Source organism: Phyllobates terribilis, unplaced genomic scaffold, assembly GCF_046119375.1.
Source record: "Phyllobates terribilis strain yellow unplaced genomic scaffold, ASM4611937v1 Scaffold_3__8_contigs__length_932513732, whole genome shotgun sequence".
NCBI lineage: Eukaryota > Metazoa > Chordata > Amphibia > Anura > Dendrobatidae > Phyllobates > Phyllobates terribilis.
Window position 1 is genome coordinate 770,457,722 of NW_027362763.1, and position 20,467 is coordinate 770,478,188.

Below are 20,467 nucleotides of genomic sequence, written 5' to 3' on the forward strand. Positions count from 1 at the left end.
AAGTAACTGCTGCAGCACAGATGATATTATACAGCAGTACTGACCTGTGTGGCTGTGAATCCAGCTCTGGGATAAACTACATCAATCGCTAACTTCAGCGTTGCTTGTTTTCTCACTCTGTTGCTCACTCCTCCTAAATCCTGCCATTGAGTATAATAGGAGTTGTAATCTAACAAGTCATTGTGCTGTCTTTCTGTCTTGCTTTGACCAAGATGGATGTGAACTGTTTTTCAGAATGGATGGTGAGTTGAGGAGGCAGCGCAGAGGAAACAAAATGGTCCATAAGTGGAGAAAGAAGCAGTAGTCTCAGTATTCTACATAGTTTCTTCTAATAACTTGTACTATTGATTTATGCAAAGTATTTTGCAGTGACAATGACCACTTAATGTTTTTCCATATGATAAAAGTTAAGTAAATAAGTCTATGGGGCCAGTTAATTAAGTATCACTATCCCAGTCTTTCAGGAGTGGTGTGAACACAAAGTAGTGGGCACCACCACGTAATGATTGGGATCTACCTAATGCATACTGAGTAAGTATCCAAACAGCAAAAAAAAAGAAGAAAAAAGGGTATGTAAATAAAGGGATGACCTAATAAATAATTTTATTGAGTATACAACAAGCAAAAAACATTATTAAAAATTATTAAAAATGCCCATGGCTGTAAGACCAAACCATATAGCCATTAATAGGGTTATGGTAATCCCTAGCTGACCAGAAGTGTGTATACAATGACTGGAGAAGCATTTCTGGCATCCAAAACGCTGGAACTTTTAATGAAATGGATGGATGTGCATGATCACACACTGCCCTCCTCGACTGATACCCGTGTTGTTTGCTGCGTTTTTGCACTTACTCATTGCTTTCAACTGAAAGAAGTGACATGCTGCATTTTGCAAAAACGCAGCTCTTTGACAAAACAGTCAGGAAAAAACCAAGCTGTGTGCATGAAATTTCTGAAATCTCATAGTCTTTGCTGGTACTGTAAAACGCAGCTGAAAATTTGCATAAAAAACGCAGCAAAAAAACCCTGCAAAAATGCAACGTGTGAACATAGCCTCATGCAGAAAAATAAAGTAGAAATCCAAACAGAAAATCCGCTGCATATATTGTTGTGCAACCTGAAAAAAACTGAACTAAAGCTTATAATGAAGTTATGGAATAAAAAAAATAATACCTTGAATTCTTTCATTTTTTTTCTCTCTCTCAGAGGATATGGGGATCTTGAAAATGTTTATTGATTACTGCTTATTGACTGGGATTTACTATTTTCTTAGACTCTTACATCCATTTATCTCTTAACATCCATTTTTAGTTCAGTGTTCCTTAGGAAAATTATTATAGCTTTTCAATTGTATGCATTAAAAATGGCCACAACGGTCACCAGACCTTACCCACATGGACTTTTTATTTTGGGTATTTATCAAAGATTAGGTATATTCAGGAAACCCATGCACATTTGTTAACATTGTTGTAATTCAGCTAATATATACCTACTTCTAATGTAATGTATACCTACTTCTAATGTAATGTATACCTACTTCTATACTACTACTACTACCTACTACTATACTACTATAATGTAATGTATACCTACTTCTATACTACTACTACTACCTACTACTATACTACTATAATGTAACGTATACCTACTTCTATACCACTACCTACTACTATATTACTAAAATGTAATGTATACCTACTTCTATACTACTACTACTACCTACTACTATACTACTATAATGTAACGTATACCTACTTCTATACTACTACTACTACCTACTACTATACTACTATAATGTAACGTATACCTACTTCTATACCACTACCTACTACTATATTACTATAATGTAATGTATACCTACTTCTATACTACTACTACTACCTACTACTATACTACTATAATGTAACGTATACCTACTTCTATACTACTACTACTACCTACTACTATACTACTATAATGTAACGTATACCTACTTCTATACCACTACCTACTACTATACTACTATAATGTAATGTATACCTACTTCTATACTACTACTACTACCTACTACTATAATGTAACGTATACCTACTTCTATACCACTACCTACTACTATATTACTATAATGTAATGTATACCTACTTCTATACTACTACTACTACCTACTACTATACTACTATAATGTAACGTATACCTACTTCTATACTACTACTACTACCTACTACTATACTACTATAATGTAACGTATACCTACTTCTATACTACTACTACTACCTACTACTATACTACTATAATGTAACGTATACCTACTTCTATACCACTACCTACTACTATACTACTATAATGTAATGTATACCTACTTCTATACTACTACTACTACACTACTATAATGTAACGTATACCTACTTCTATACCACTACCTACTACTATATTACTATAATGTAATGTATACCTACTTCTATACTACTACTACTACCTACTACTATACTACTATAATGTAACGTATACCTACTTCTATACCACTACCTACTACTATATTACTATAATGTAATGTATACCTACTTCTATACTACTACTACTACCTACTACTATACTACTATAATGTAACGTATACCTACTTCTATACTACTACTACTACCTACTACTATACTACTATAATGTAACGTATGCCTACTTCTATACCACTACCTACTACTATACTACTATAATGTAATGTATACCTACTTCTATACTACTACTACTACCTACTACTATACTACTATAATGTAACGTATACCTACTTCTATACCACTACCTACTACTATATTACTATAATGTAATGTATACCTACTTCTATACTACTACTACTACCTACTACTATACTACTATAATGTAACGTATACCTACTTCTATACCACTACCTACAACTATATTACTATAATGTAATGTATACCTACTTTGAATGTAAACCTACTTCTGAACCCCTTTGTATAATTACATGTTTCATCAAGAGTTACATCTGTATATATTTTACATGACTACATTGATATTTTGTGTTGCTACTATTCTAGTATTAAAACTATGATTTACTTTACTGTAAAAGATAAGTACAAATTACATGAGAAACAGCATGAACATAGGGCTGCTATGAGCAGAACAATGATATGTGAGCGTGTCGCCGCTCTTTTCATTGTCTATAGGGCTGTAGAAGATACACAAGTTACAGCACTTGTAGGAAAGAACAAAAATGAATACATTTCAACCAAAAAATTAGTCAACAAGTAGTAAACGTGTCCGAAGTGTTCCTGTGACCTTATTCTGGGATAGATCAAACTGGTAGTAGTAACTGCTTAAGCCTGGCTCAAAAAACATTGGTTTGTCCACAGCACACCCAGAGCTTAACAGAGCGAAAGAGTCCTGATACACTTCGAGAAATCTACTTGATGGTAATCAAGCAGCGCTCTCCATGAAATTCCCAAAGCGTAAAAGTCTTTTTATTTGTCCTTATAAGAAAAATGCAGCGACGTTTCAACCTTTACGCCCTTTTTCAAACTACCATGGTAGCTTGCTTAAGCCTGGCATTTTTGTAGCGGGTTTCACTTCTGAAGGGCCTGGATCCTCTTTCATCAATGGGAAACGTTGAGTAAACTGATGAAAATGATACCTCAAAGGGAGCTGTTGCCTCATCAAACAGATGCATTAATTGCTAAATATATGTCTAACTGAACCTGAAAATGGTGAATGTGTTCCCAAAACACGTAGCCAAACTAGACTGTCTTGAATAAAGGATCAATCGAAAAATATAATAAAGATTGATGCATCTGTTTGGTGAAACAACAGTGCCTTTTCAAGTGTCATTTTCACCTGTTTAATACTCAAGTTCAGCTCTTGGCTATTTTTCCCAGTCCCACAGAAAAGGAATAGAGTGATGGCGAGCATACATAGCAATTGCTCCACTTAATGGGGTTGTCCGGCCTTAGGGTACAAGTCTGCAGTCACTCTATGTGACTGCAGACGTGTGAATCCTCACCACGTGCACAGGTTCTTTGGTGATGGCGCCGGGAGTGTGACCGCAAGTATGTAATTTGCTTACATGCGGTCATGTGCCAACTAGATGTGTGCGACCTCGCTAAATGCAGGTGTATAGAGCAAGGCCGGACACGTCTAGTCGGCATGTGGCAGGAAATATGCAAATCACATACTTGCATGACTACTTGGTCCTGGCACCGGCACCGGAGAATCTTCACAGCATGCAGTACACCCGCTGTGAGTTACAGTGCAGTTATAGTGGGGAAAAAAAGTATTTAGTCAACCACCAATTGTACAAGTTCTCCCACTTACAAAGATGAGAGAGGCCTGTAACTGACATCATAGGTAGACCTCTACTATGCCAGACAAAATGAGAAAACAAATCCTGAAAATCACATTGTCTGATTTGGAAAGAATTTTTTTTTTAAATTTTGGTGGAAAATAAATATTTGGTCAGTTACAAACAAGCAAGATTTCTGGTTCACACAGACCTGTAGCTTCTTCTTTAAGAGGCTCCTCTGTCCTCCACTCATTACCTGTAGTACTGGCACCTGTTTGAACTTGTTATCAGTATAAAAGACACCTGTCCGCAACCTCAAACAGTCACACTCCAAACTCCACTATGACGAAGACCAAAGAGCTGTCGAAGGACACCAGAAACAAAATTGTAGCCCTGCACCAGGTTTGGAAGACTGAATCTGCAATAGGCAAACAGCTTGGTGTGAAGAAATCAACTGTGGGAGCAATAATTAGAAAATGGAAGACATACAACACCACTGATAATCTCCATCAATCTGGGGCTCCACACAAGATCTCACCCCATGGGGTCAAAATGATATCAAGAACAGTGAGCAAAAATCCAAGAACCACGCGGGGGGACCTAGTAAATGACCAGCAGAGAGCTGGGACCAGCGTTACACAGGCTACCATTGGTAACAAACTATGCCTCAAGGGACTCAGCTCCTGCAGTGCCAGACGTGCCCCCTGCTTAAGCCATTACATGTTCGGGCCCGTCGGAAGTTTGCTAGAGAGCATTTGGATGATCCAGAAGAGTATTTGGAGAATGTCATATGGTCAGATGAAACCAAAGTAGAACTGTTTGGTAGAAACACAACTTGGCGTGTTTGGAGGAGAAAGAAAGTTTCTCTGCCAAGGGACCAGGCAGACTGATCCGTGTACATGAAAGAATGAATGGGGCCATGTATTGTGAGATTTTGAGTGCAAACCTCCTTCCATCAGCAAGGGCATTGAAGATGAAACGTGGCTGGGTTTTTCAGCATGACAATGATCCCAAGCACACCGCCAGGGCAACGAAGGAGTGGCTTCGTAAGAAGCATTTCAAGGTCCTGGAGTGGCCTAGCCAGTCTCCAGATCTAAACCCTATCGAAAACCTTTGGAGGGAGTTGAAAGTCCGTGTTGCCCAGCGACAGCCCCAAAACATCACTGTTCTAGACGAAATCTGCGTGGAGGAATGGGCCAACATACCAGCAACAGTGTGTGCCAACCTTGTGAAGAATTACAGAAAACGTTTGACCTCTGTCATTGCCAACAAAGGATATATAAAAAAGTATTGAGATGAACTTTTGTAATTGACCAAATACTTATTTTCCAACAAAATTTGAAAAAAAATTCTTTCCAAATCAGACATTGTGATTTTCAGGATTTGTTTTCTCACTTTTTGTGTCATAGTTGAGGTCTACAATGGTGGCACAATTGGTGGCTGACTAAATACTTTTTTCCCCACTGTATATAGAGTGACTGCAGACTTGTACCCTAAGGATGGACAACCCCTTTAAATCGGGCACTTCCAAGCCTTTAAAACTGTACATATAATATTCTGCCATTATCTAGGGCAACATTGGACAGTGAAAGATGTTGTGATAGATATTTCTTCTCTGCACAAATTAAAATGCTCATACACAGAGAGGACTGAAGAAGAACTTAAGCAAGCAAATATGCATGTAAAAAGTTAAGGGTGCAAGCCTATTCAGCAACTAATGCACAGCACCGTGAGAAAAAAAAGCATTTACTGCATATTATCAACATCACAACAAGTTATAAACTATAGCAGGATAAAAGTAACTGGTGAAACATATGGAAACAATGGGGCAAAGCTCGATCAGGATATCCAGTAAGGTGATATTGTTGTGGGCTGAGGAGGGTTTTTTTTTCCCTTCATCCAACACATCACTTTACAGTTCTGTATTGCTGAATCCAGGAGAGATTTAACCTTTGCACATGCGTTATTTTCCGACAACGCAACTTTATTTATAAACAATAAAATAATAAAATAAAACAAAAACAAATGAAAAACATTCAATCCCAGCCTGGGTTCATCCATCACACCATAGCCTTACTTGATATCCTTTATAGCAGTGTTTCCCAAACTCCAGTCCTCACGGGCCACCAACAGATCATGTTTTTAGGATTTCTTAGTATTGCACATGTGGTGGAATTATTATCAATTCATCAGATATTGCCACAGGTTCTCTCACCTGCAATGAAATCCTGAAAACATGACCTGTTGGAGGCCTGTGAGGACTGGAGTCTAGGAAACACTGCGATACAGTAACAACCACCGTGACCTTGCTCTAAGCCCTGAGTCCAGTTTTTATATTAGAAAGTAAAATTAGCTAATGTCTAAAATTATAATTGTATTTTTTTTAGAATGAAAAGCAACAAGAGGTTCAGTTGAGATACATATAACTTTACCTTGGGTTTTTCATCCAATATTTGCTGTCGAATCTCCTTGTGTTTCTCTACCAGCTTTTCCTGCCTTTTGCTTTGAGCATCTTCTAACTGTAAAATGTAAATGGAGTGAGTTTAGATGGATGCATATAAAAAAAGAAACATTTTAGTAACAATTTTCATAAAAAATAACTAAAGTAGATTGCAACTTAAAGGGTTTATCTCATCAGGTGTCATCTAACACTACAATATAGGAGGCTCACCTTTGTTTCAGCTGTGAGACCAAAAGTAATCAGCAGATTTTCAACAAAACTAGTTAGAAAAAGGGAATGCCCCCTTTATTTTTTACATAGGCAAGCAGAAACTCATTACTGTTTTCAACTTGTTATCTAAAACAGATATAGCCTCATCTTCTACTGTAACCAGATTATGGATTTTCTCTACTTTTCCTTAGGTCTATGTATCCTTATTTTCCTTTTTCCTTTGATTCCTTACTTTTACCTTGTTCCTCCAAAAACAACCTAAGTTGCAAAGTGCTAGAGCCTTTAATTGTTATTTTATTTTACAATGATTTAAATATTCAAAATGAAACGTTGTAACCTATGTAAATGGACACTAGTAAGGTTCAGACAGGTAACGGAGTTATCACCGGATGGCATTTTGATTTTTATCTTCAACATTGTTTCTTCTTCAATCAATTTTGTTTTTTCACTCCAAAGCTTTGAAACAACAGGGCGACTCCAATGCTCAGAAACAACAGGGCGACTCCAAAGCTCAGAAACAACAGGGCGATTCCAAAGCTCAGAAACAACACGGCGACTCCAAAGCTCAGGAACAACAGGGAAACTCCAACGCTCAGAGAGAACAGGGCGACTCCGACGATCAGAGAGAACAGGGCGACTCCCATGCTCAGAGAAAACAGGGCGACTCCAACGCTCAGAGAGAACAGGGCGACTCCAATGCTCAGAGAGAACAGGGCGACTCCAACGCTCAGAGAGAACAGGGCGACTCCAACGCTCAGAGAGAACAAGGTGACTCCAAAGCTCAGAGATAACAGGGCAACAAGGGAATCTAAAGCTATTTTGAAAGAATTTCTCATGAACTGAAATAGATTTTTGGCTTTAGAAGAATGCAAGAATGTACATAATTATTCCTTTCAATGACATTATATATCAGTCTGGTCTAGGAGCAGTATACCCCAAACCTATGAGAACCTCAGTCAGAAATTTCCTATTAAAATGTCCCTATCTACCATATTTAATAATGTCTCCTGTATTTAATATATTTCATTTTATTTTTTTCACTAGTTCAAGGATATGTAATACCGGAGCTGAATAATGGTAGTGTCAGTATAATCTAGTTCCTTCCGTTGGCTGAACAGAAGATTCCACCAGAAAATCAATGTATTTGATTAATATAATAGAATCTTTCTTGTAATCAATCTTGTATAACACAACTTGCTCCAGCCGCCAGTGTAGACTATGTCCCACAGCAATCAGTAAAAGTTTCCATTTTAATCGGCTCATACAGAAACCTAGCCGACAGGTGCCACCATATGGTGCCTTTGTACTGCACAATAATTCAGCAGTGCTTCCTCTGGAGCCTACCTCCATGAATCAGCACCCAGGTTCCTTTTAAAGGGAACCTGAGAGGTCCTAACAAGCCCTTTATACTGCTTGACACATACATAGATGTTTAAAAAAAGAGTCTTTTTACAGTCCTTTTTTCATATGCAAATTTCCTTTTGACTAGACGATGGGTCGTTTGTTTCCCCAAATTAGTCGTCCCACTCAGCATGTTATCACGCCCAGGTGCGGACATATCATTGGTGCAATCTGTGCGGCCGCACAGGGGCCCGAGAGGTAGGGAGGCCTATTTTTACCTCCAAAGCAGGTCCAATTTTGCATTTTTAGGTGCTCTTGAGCTGCAAAGGTCTCATATATTATTCATGCACAGGGGCCCTCTCCAGTCTGTGTCTGCCAGTGATCACGCCCCCATTGACGTGATAACATGATTTGCAACAGCGTGTCATCAACTGCTCCGTGCAGATCTCGCACATGTGCCCATCTTTATTGCCTACACATCATTGCGCCTCTGAGGCTGGGTGTACGTTTCCTGGTACTAGAGGCACACTGCTCATTTCTGGAAGTGAAGAAGATGGCTGCTGCCCACGGAGGAATTGAAGATGAGCTGCCGGAACAGATCTTCTTCACTTCCGGACATGAGCAGTGCACCTCTGAAGACAGGAAGCATACACCAGGCTTCGGAGGAGCAATGACGTGTAGGCAAGAAAGTCGCGCAAATGTGCAAGATCTGCAGAGAGCAGGCGAAAATGCTGGCTATTGCAGTCATGTTATCATGCCCACAGGGGCTTGATAACAAGCTGAGTGGGACAACTAGTCTGAGGAAACAAAAGCCTAGTCAAAGGGAAATTAGATTATGAAAAATGGAGTGTAAAAATACTTTTTTTAAACATTTATTTATTTATGTGTCAAACAGTATAAAGGGCTTGTTAGGCAGGGTTTTAGAAAGGAATATCCAAATGCTGGTGGGTTAGAGGGCATGGGGGACCTGTGAGGTTCCCTTTAAAATTGCCATTATTAGTTAAACGGGTGGCATGTTACCACCCAATGGAAACCACAACTTTAAGACAGACTAGTGCCATACTAATAACAACATTGTAAACATCAGATCTATTTGGAAACCAGGTAGGAACATGGCATAAAACTTTTTTTATGGGGTCTATGACAAAAGAGGTCCATCCAGAAGGGAGAAGGCAATACAAAACTTAAGACAGGGTGCCCTGACAATCCCTTGACAAATTGTGAATGTTTGTTCTCCCTCTACTAAGATTAGCCCCTTAAAAACTGTCACTGCAGTCAGGGGGCCAACTTATAGGGTATGTTTACATAGTCTTTTTACATAGATTTTTGAAGTTGATGTGCTTCAAAATTCACATTAAAAACCACTTCAAATTCTCATTCGGTATTCTTATGGATTTTGAAGTGGATCTGCTTCAAAAGTAAATTTGAAAACAAAGTCAGATCACCTAAATTTCTATATGCTGCAGGTCAGGCACATCCCATGCACAGAACACTTGGAGCATGGCAAGATGAATGTAGGAAGAGGTAAGATCCAGCAGTAGGACTCATGCTCTTTTTAAAATGCATCTTCGTTATTGTAGATCAGCAAAAAAATCGGAATAAATCATACAATTGGCAACGATTAAGTAATAGTTCTGAAACGTTTGCAACTTTTAACTTTTGTATAATTTATTCTGGTTATTTTACTGATCTACAATAAAGAAGATGCAGTTTAACAAGTCAGGAGTCCTACTGCTGGATCTGCTTCAAAATGCACATCAATAACTCTGTATGAATATACCCATAGAGATTGGCTCCAGACAAAGAGGCAGAGAAAAACCCTATCAGAGGAGTCAATTTTAATTAAGATCAGTAAATCAGTAATTCTCTCAGGAAGCCTGGCATTGAGGGCAACATTACATATAATAAATGTTCTAAGCATAACTGATAATAACTATGATTATTAGAGATTCCTTTTCTAGGTATAGTAGATGAATTTTAACATACAAAATGCTTCTTTAATATGCCATTTTACAACTTATTTTCAATTGGTGTTAAAATTGATTGTTACTCCTTTCTACAGATTAATGTAGCATGTAAGAATCATCAGTGAGGACAATTCTGATTGTTTGTGTTTTTTTTTCAAGAGTACCTAGGTACCTACAATAATTGAATACATTTACGAACACTTCTCCCATTGTAGTAAAACAATATTACAATATACTAGTGATGTGTCACGGGTGTGTCAGGTATGACAGACAGTCACTCTGGAGCTGGCTGCAGAAGGTCACTGCGCTTGGCATTGCAGACGCCTTCTTGTTCCACTCATTGTTATGATCTGCTACTAGCACTAAGGAAAGACAGGAGATCTGTCCCTACAATAGAACTAAACTGGATCCCTACGATGTAACGGGGAACCTGATCCTGCGATCAGACCGCTAAAGTCCTAGGCTAGTCTGTACGAAGACCTATAGATGCAAGGGAGGGATCCCTACAAGAACTAGGGACTGGGATAAAGTTGGACACCTCCTAGCAGAAATTGTAGCAGTAAAGACAAACACACAACATAGAACAAAGAGGTCAGAAGACCTAGCAAAACTAACAGAGAAAGGTAACAGAGTACCAAGCTAGCTCAAGAGTAGAAAATACAATGAAGTCCAGCAAGGCCAGGAGGGCGGAGCCAGATTAAATAGGCAAAAATGGTCATGTGACCAGCAAACTAGAAAAAACCTAACAAAACCGGGCTTATCAGGAAACCTCCTGTGAAACGCTCTGACAAGTCTGGAAGCAGAAACATCATCCGCCCTCACCCATGAGTTATCCTCTGGTCCGAAACCCTTCCAAGCGACGAGATACTGCAAACTCCCTCTATACCGTCTAGAATTTAGGATGCGGGAAATTTCATATTCCCCGTCCTCCACCACCGGAGGAACAGTGGCAGAGGCGTCACCAACCGACACATCAGCTTTTTTCAACAGAGAAACATGAAACACCGGATTAATCTTCCAGGAGGTAGGAACCTCCAACCTAACAGCAGATTGGTTAACTATCTGAAGCACCTTAAAGGGCCCTACAAACTTGGGACCCAATTTTTTCGAAGGAATCCTCAATCGCAGATTCTTAGAGGACAACCAAACCATGTCACCAATAGCAAACGAAACCTCTTGCTGTTTCCTATCAAAGTACCTCTTAGATTTTTTGTTAGCCTCCTGAAGATTATCATGCACATCCGTCCAAACTCTCTCCAAATCACCGGAAAAACTCTCCTCCTCAGGCACAGCCGATACCAATTTGGAGAATGACCCAAAAGACGGATGTCTCCCAGAACAACAAAAAAAAGGCGAACATCCAGCAGAAGAGGATGTATGGTTGTTAAGAGCAAATTCAGCAAGTGGCAGAAACTCAGACCATCCCTCTTGATTGTCTGCCACAAAGCAACGCAAGAACTGTTCAACATCCTGGTTCTTTCTTTCTGTCTGGCCATTAGACTCAGGATGATATCCGGATGAAAACGACAAATGAACTCCCAACCTGTCACAAAAGGCACGCCAAAAACGAGCCACGAACTGAGGTCCCCTATCAGAAACAATGTCAATAGGAACGCCATGTAGTCTGACAATTTCCTTGACAAAGGCCTTAGCGAGTGTCTTAGTGCAAGGCAGTTTGATGAAGGGAACCAAGTGACACATCTTGCTAAAACGGTCCACGACCACCCAGATGACCGTGAAACCTTCAGAGGGGGGAAGGTCAGTAATAAAGTCCATAGCCAGATGTGTCCAAGGTGCACTAGGAACCTCCAGAGGGCAAAGCAACCCCGCAGCAGGAGCATGCGAACACTTAGATCTAGCACACACAGTACATTGACGCACCCACTTAATGACTTCCTTCTGCCATCCAGGCCACCAAAAACTGCGACCCACAAGTCTCTTGGTCTCAGAAATTCCTGGATGACCTGCCAACCGAGACTCATGACACTCAATAAACAAATCTCTCCTAAAGGTCCTAGGCACAAACAACCTCCCATGGGGAGTGTTAGATGGGGCATTCTCCTGAGCTTTAAGAATCTCATCCTCCAAAAAGGAGTCCAAAGCAGCAATCACAACACCTTCTTGTAAAATGCTCTCCTCCTCTTCCTCAGCACTGACCATGGGAGAAAAGCTGCGAGACAAAGCATCCGTTTTAACATTCTTGGTACCCGGAATGTAAGTAACGGAAAAATTAAACCGCGAGAAAAAAAGTGCCCACCTAGCCTGACGGGCATTCAAGCGCTTGGCAGCATCAAGATAGATCAGATTTTTATGATCAGTGAAAACATGAATGGGAAATTCAGCACCTTCCAAGAGATGACGCCAGTGTTCAAATGCGAGTTTAATAGCCAGCAATTCCCGATTACCAATATCGTAATTAAGTTCAGTCTCAGAAAATTTTTTTGAAAAAAAGGCACAGGGATGTACTCCATCCTTGCTTTACTGAGACAACACCCACCAACCCCCACAGAAGAAGCATCAACCTCAACCAAAAACGGCTTAGTCACATCAGGCTGCATAAGGATGGGAGCAGAGGTGAACCTCTCCTTTAGAAACACAAAAGCTTCAATGGCCTCAGAAGTCCACTGAACCGCATTAGCACCTTTCCTAGTGAGATCGGTCAGCGGTTTGACAATAATAGAAATTTTTTTTATGAATTTTCTATAATAATTGGCGAAACCCAAAAACCTCTGTATCGATTTCAAACCAATAGGCCTAGGCCATTCCTGCATAGCTTGAACTTTAACCGGGTCCATCTCAAAACCTTCACTGGAGATAATGTAACCCAAAAAACTAATTCTCTGTACAGCGAACTCACATTTCTCTAGCTTAGCAAAAAGCGAATTGTCCATTAATAACTGTAAAACCTCACGTACACTCCACCAATGAGACTCCAGATCAGGCGAATAAATCAGAATGTCATCCAAATACACAACCACATTTTTGCCAATCAAAGGTCTAAGGATGTCATTAATAAGATTCTGAAAAAATGCTGGAGCATTGGTGAGACCAAAAGGCATAACCAGATTCTCAAAATGACCCACAGGAGTGTTAAAAGCAGTCTTCCATTCATCACCCTCCTTCATGCGCAACAAATTGTATGCCCCCCGGAGATCAATTTTAGAGAACCACTAGGCCCCCACTAACTGGTTAAACAAATCAGGAATCAATGGCAGTGGGTAAGGATTGCGTACAGTAATTTTATTAATCTCACGAAAGTCCAGACAAGGACGTAAACCGCCATCTTTTTTTTAACAAAAAAAATCCAACAGCCACAGGAGACTTGGAAGGCCTAATGTGACCGGCGGCCAAGCATGTCTGTATGTATTCCTCCAAAGCCTTTCTCTCAGGAATAGTAAGATTAAATAAACGACTTTTAGGAAGAGTCGCTCCAGGGACAAATTCAATGGTACAATCATAGTCTCTATGGGGAGGCAAAATTTGTGACTCCTCCTCAGAAAAAACTCTCCAAAAATCCTGAATAGGTACAGGTAATTCCCGTTTTTCCACCGCAGCAATACGTCCGTTACAACACTTGTCATAATATTTAGGGCTCCAGGACTTAATTTCATTGGTAGACCAATCCAGTACAGGATTATGCAATTTTAACCAGGGCAACCCCAATATTACTGGAGAAGGCAAATTATTCAATACTACCAAATCCAAATTCTCTTGATGAACACCATTAATAGTGAGGGGAAACTCACAGACCTTGTGAGTAACACTCTTCAAGGGAGAGCCATCAACAGAAACCACAGCAATAGGGGATGACAAAGGTTTAGGTTTTAACGTAAGTTTTTCCAAGAATCCCCCATCAATCACATTCAGAGTAGAACCACAATCCACAAATACCCGAAATTCAATTAATTCTTCCTGAGCAGCGGTAGTAGCAGATAGGAATACTCCCTTAGTATTTAAACAGGCTATACGTGCATAACTGACCATTTTTTTTTCTTTGTTCATACGAAGCACACAGTTCTTAATAAAATGACCAGAATTTCCGCAACAGAAGCACAAACCTTCAGAAAGCCTGCGGTCTTTTTCCTGAGAGCGGGGTGTCATCGCCCCAATCTCCATCGGCTCTCCTTTGTCAGCACAGACCCTCTCAAGACTCGGAGCTGACATAGCAGAGGATTTGCTCTCATTAACCCTTGCACGCAGTCTCCTGTCCACCCGTATAGCTAATTGCATAGCCTCCTGCAAGTTTCCAGGTGTGGGATAAGCAATCAGCAAATCTTTAACCCTTTCACCTAGCCCCGCAAGAAACAAACTTTTCAAAGCTGAATCGTTCCACCCCACCTGGGCAGACCACCGATGGAAGTGAGAACAATATTTTTCCACATTACCTGATCCCTGCCTCAAACGTCTCAATTCAGACTCAGCAGATGAGACACGATCAGGATCATCGTACAACAAACCCAAAGCAGAAAAAAAACTATCCACTGATCTAAAGCACGGATCACTAGGTTGGAGAGAAAAAGCCCATCCCTGAGGATCCTTGCGCAAAAGTGACATTATGAACCCTATGCGCTGTGATTCATCACCAGAGGATCCGGGTCTTAAACGAAAATACAATAAACAAGCATTTTTAAAAGAAAAAAAATCTTGTTGTTCACCAAAAAATAGATCAGGCAGACGTACCTTTGGCTCCACAAAATGTGCTCCAGAACAGCTACTCACGTGTTGTTGGAGCTCGGCCACCTTCAGAGAGAGTCCCTGCAAGCGTTGAGCCAAACCTTGAACCGAGACCATGATGGAAACTGGAGGTCTTTCCTTAGAGAAATTTTTTGGGCTGGACTTACTGTTATGATCTGCTACAAGCACTAAGGAAAGACAGGAGATCTGTCCCTACAATAGAACAAAACTGGATCCCTACGATGTAACGGGGAACCTGATCCTGCGATCAGACCCGCTAAAGTCCTAGGCTAGTCTGTACGAAGACCTATAGATGGAAGGGAGGGATCCCTACAAGAACTAGGGACTGGGATAAAGTTGGACACCATCTAGCAGAAATTGTAGCAGTAAAGACAAACACACAACATAGAACAAAGAGGTCAGAAGACCTAGCAAAACTAACAGAGAAAGGTAACAGAGTACCAAGCTAGCTCAAGAGTAGAAAATACAATGAAGTCCAGTAAGGCCAGGAGAGCGGAGCCGGATTAAATAGGCAAAAATGGTCATGTGACCAGCAAACTAGAAAAAACCTAACAGGAGAGTTCTAACACTCATCTCTTTGGTATTGTTGTATCCTTCTTCCTTTAGGACCCAGCAGCTACCTCCACCTTTTGCTGCTGATTGACACACCCTTGCTTGGTAGTTAAAAACTCTCAGTTTCCCCAGAAAGGCGCCAGTAATAGTTCTATGTACCTCTGTGTAGGCTTGGAGCACTAGTAGTCGGCTAGTTTCTTCTCTGGTGCCCTTGGAGGACAGTTAGTGTTATTGTCACGGGTGTGTCGCCATGAAGATCGTCACGATTACACAGCCTGACTTCTCACAGCTGACTTTTTGGTGCTTTGTGTTTTCGGCAGTGAGGGAGTTAATTCTCTCTCTCTCTGTGCTAGACGAGGTCCAGCCTCGCCCAGCTGCAATCAATGCTGCTGTAGTGAGTCTCCTTCAAATACCTGCTGGTCTGTTTGGGAAGTGTCGGTGAAAGCATTTCATACAGACTTACAGAGCGGATCGTGGTATTTGGAGTTTCTGAGATAAGTGTATTTGGAGTGTTTTTTCCCTTCCTCGCTTTATCATTTATCTCCTTTCCCGTTGGTGTTCCCTCTGTTGTAGTTGTGTAGTTTTTGTATGCAAGGTGGTTTTGTTTTTTCCCTTGTACTGTCTCGTTCGTCTAAGTACTGTGTGTGGGCATATTATTACTTGTCCTCTTTTGTTGTGATCGGGGTCCTTCTCAGGACTAGATTACTTAGGTGCAGGGATCCTCAGGAGGTAGGGGTTACGCTGGCGGCCTGGACCTCTGTACCTTTAACAGTACCTCCAGGTTGAGGGATTAGTCAGGGCCCCAGCTTAGGGTCAGCTTAGGCCCCCTACCTCCAGTATACAGAGACAGCGTGACATTTTCACCGACCCACTTAGTTTTTCTCCAGCTACCATGGATCCAGTAGCCGGTCTAGCTCGGCAGTTGCAGAGTTTGTCCATGGAGCTGGCGGACGTTAGGTCCAAGGTTTTGCATCCTCTGGAGCAAGCCGGACCAGAACCTAAAGTAGCTCTCCCTGACAGGTTCACTGGGGGGCGGGACAAGTTTTTTGTTTTCCGGGAGGCATGCAAATTGTACTTTCGGCTGCGGCCTCGGTCATCGGGGAGTGAAGAACAAAGGGTGGGAATTGTCATCTCGCTCCTACAAGGGGACCCACAATCTTGGGCGTTCTCTCTTCCCCCGGGCTCCCCGGCTCTCCAGTCAGTGGATAGGTTTTTCGCTGCTCTGGGACTCGTATATGATGACCCAGATCGGATCTCCCTTGCTGAGTCTAAGTTACGTAGGATCCAGCAGGGAGATCGTCCGGCGGAGGAATTCTGTTCGGAGTTCCGTAGGTGGGCCACGGACACCCAGTGGAATGACCCGGCTCTTAGGAGCCAGTTTTGTCAAGGTTTATCCGACAAATTACAGGATGTGTTGGCACCGTATGACTCTCCCGCGTCACTGGAAGCCGCTATGGCCCTGGCTATTCGCGTTGACAGACGGCTTCGGGAGAGGTGCGGGATAACTCGACCCCCTCTGATGACTCCACCTCCTACAAGGTCCCCTCATATGGTGGTTCCCCTGGTCAGTCCAGAGGAGCCTATGCAATTAGGAGGGACATCATTTCGGGGGAGGGGACCGGTGGTGCGCCATAAGACAGGAAGGTGTTTCTTCTGCGGGAGAAAGGGACATTTTATTGGGGGGTGTCCATCCCGTCCCTTGCAGAGTGAAGAGTCGTCGGAAAACTGTTGATCCCAGGTTGTGTGGTGGACGGCAATCTGGGAGTAGGTATTTCGTCCCTAGGTTCGTCTCAGTTTCTCGTACCGGCGGAGGTGGTGGTGGGTACGAGAACTGAGAGGATATCTGTTCTTCTGGATAGTGGGGCCGGGGCTAATCTGGTTGATGCTCGGTTTGCCCGGGTTCAAGGTATGCGATTGAGTGAGTTGGCTAAACCCATCCCCATATTCTCGATCGATGCCAGGCCTCTCGGTCAGGGAAGTTTTTTGCAAGCTGTGCATGACGTAAAACTTCAAGTGGGGGCGATACATAAAGAACTGTTGTCTTGCTACGTGTTGGAGGGTCTTCCCACTCCTATAGTGTTGGGCCTTCCTTGGTTAACTAAGCATAACCCGGTTATTAATTGGCAAACCAGAGAGATAAGCCAATGGAGTAAATTCTGTAATAAAAACTGCATGAACACGGTCATCGGTGCGGTTACTCCTTGGGTCTTACCTCCATTTCTGGCGGACTTTGAGGATGTATTCTCGGAGAAAGGGTGTCAGGAACTACCTCCTCATCGCGAGTATGACTGTTCTGTAAAACTGCTCCCTGAGGCCAAGTTACCTAAAGCTAGGTTGTATAACCTTTCTGGTCCTGAGAGGCAGGCCATGAAGGATTATATTTCAGAAAGTCTGGCTAAGGGGCATATTAGACCTTCATCTTCACCGGTGGCTGCGGGGTTCTTCTTTGTTAAGAAGAAAGATGGAGGCCTACGCCCTTGCCTGGATTTCCGTGAACTTAATCGGATTACGGTCCGAGATCCGTATCCACTCCCACTTATTCCCGATCTCTTTAATCAGATCGTGGGCGCCAAATGGTTCTCTAAGTTGGATCTCAGGGGGGCGTACAATCTGATTAGGATGAAGGAGGGGGATGAGTGGAAGACGGCGTTTAACACTCCGGAGGGGCATTATGAGAACCTTGTCATGCCATTCGGTCTGACTAATGCCCCGGCGGTGTTCCAACACTTTGTTAATTACATTTTTCGCCGCCTGGTGGGACAGTTTGTTGTCATATATCTGGATGATATCTTAATTTACTCGCCGGATCTGGTGTCTCATCAGGAGCACGTTAGGCAGGTGTTACAGATCTTGCGGGATAATAAACTGTATGCCAAATGGGAAAAGTGTGTGTTCGCCGTACAGGAACTCCAGTTTTTAGGCTTCCTGGTTTCAGCGTCCGGTTTTCGTATGGACCCTGGGAAAGTGCGGGCAGTTCTTGAGTGGGATCGGCCAGAGAATCTTAAGGCACTACAACGTTTCCTGGGGTTTGCTAATTATTACCGGAAGTTCATTCGTAATTTCTCGTCCATGGTTAAGCCTCTCACAGACATGACTAAAAAGGGGACGGATTTTTCTAGGTGGTCTGACAAAGCTTGTCAAGCATTCTCCTGCTTGAAAAAATGTTTTGCCTCGGCACCCATACTCATTCAACCTGATGCGTCACAGCCATTCATTGTAGAGGTAGACACTTCCGAGGTAGGGGTGGGAGCAGTATTGTCACAAGGTTCGTCCCCTGGTAAGTGGCATCCGTGCGCCTTTTTCTCTAAAAAATTGTCGTCCGCTGAGAGGAATTACGATGTCGGCAATAGGGAACTCTTGGCCATTAAGTTAGCTTTTGAGGAGTGGCGCCATTTTTTGGAGGGGGCAGTCCATCCGGTCACCGTCATCACCGATCACAAGAACCTGCTATATCTGGAGTCCGCGAAACGTCTGAATCCCAGACAAGCTAGGTGGTCATTGTTTTTTACCAGGTTTAATTTTGTCGTTACATATCGTCCTGGGTCAAAAAATGTAAAGGCGGATGCCTTATCTCGCAGTTTCCCTGGGGCCGGGAATACGGACGACCCGATTCCTATCCTTCAGGAGGGGGTGGTGGTTTCGGCAGTATGCTCTGAGCTGGAGGAGGAGGTATTGGAGGCTCAGGGGGACGCCCCTGTTGGACCTCCGGGGAGACTGTTTGTTCCAGATCAGTTGCGACAAAAGGTGATCGAGGCACACCATAACTCAGTTTTGGCAGGACACCCGGGGAGTAAAGCAACTGTGGATCTCCTCTCGCGTCGGTTTTGGTGGCCTAACTTACATAAGGAGGTGGTAACTTTTGTCGCGTCCTGTGGGGTTTGTGCGCGCTCTAAGACCTCACATACCCGTCCGTCTGGGGCCCTCTTACCTTTGAAGATCCCGGAGCGTCCTTGGACTCATCTGTCTATGGACTTTATTACGGACCTCCCTCCGTCTTCGGGTAAAACGGTCATACTCGTTGTAGTGGACAGGTTCAGCAAGATGGCACATTTTATCGCTCTTCCGGCTCTCCCTAATGCTAAAACTCTTGCGCAGGTGTTCATTGGGGAGATTGTGAGGCTTCACGGGGTACCCTCCGATGTGGTGTCTGATCGGGGGTCTCAGTTTGTGTCCAAGTTCTGGAAGGCGTTTTGTGCACGGCGGGGGATGCATTTGTCATTCTCATCGGCTTTTCACCCTCAGACCAATGGTCAGACGGAACGTATGAACCAGAGCTTGGAGACATATCTCCGGTGTTTTGTGTCAGAGAACCAGGAGGACTGGGCTTCTTTCTTACCTCTGGCAGAGTTTGCTCTTAATAATAGGCGGAGCGAGTCCACTGGTAAGTCCCCGTTTTTTGGGGCATATGGTTTTCACCCCCAGTTTTGTACTTTCAGTAGGGGGGGCTCTTCGGGGGTTCCTGAGGAGGAACGATTTTCCTCATCACTCGCTTCAGTATGGAGAGGGGTGCTGAAGAATCTGAATACTATGGGGAACCGATACAAATGTATGGCTGATAGGAGGAGAGTGTCTGGTCCGGACCTAAGTGTGAACGATCGGGTATGGTTGTCTACCAGGAATATTAAACTTAAGGTTCCCTCCTGGAAACTGGGTCCCAGGTTCATCGGGCCGTACAGAATCAGTTCTATTATTAATCCGGTGGCATTCCGTCTTGACCTCCCCCCTACGTTTAAAATTCACAACGTGTTCCACAGATCGTTGCTTAAGAGGTATGTGGCGCCGGTGGTACCGTCACCTTTACCTCCCCCTCCAGTGGTGGTCAATGGTAACTTGGAGTTCCAGGTATCAAGGGTCATCGATTCACGTTTTAATCGCCGGTCCCTTCAGTACCTGGTTCATTGGAAAGGGTATGGTCCTGAGGAGAGGATATGGGTTCCTGCGTCGGATATTAACGCAGACCGATTAGTTCGG

At 42.6% G+C, this 20,467-nt stretch overlaps 1 protein-coding gene across 1 annotated transcript in view; it reads right to left on the bottom strand.

Annotated features, from left to right (window-relative positions):
* The window catches only part of PLCB1 (phospholipase C beta 1), a 1,235,601-nt gene that overhangs the window by 61,361 nt on the left and 1,153,773 nt on the right, over window positions 1–20,467 (bottom strand). The window contains exon 31 of the mRNA XM_073672250.1: window positions 6,703–6,789. Within this exon, the coding sequence (XP_073528351.1) occupies window positions 6,703–6,789 (87 nt within the window). The remainder of the gene's footprint in view (window positions 1–6,702; window positions 6,790–20,467) is intronic.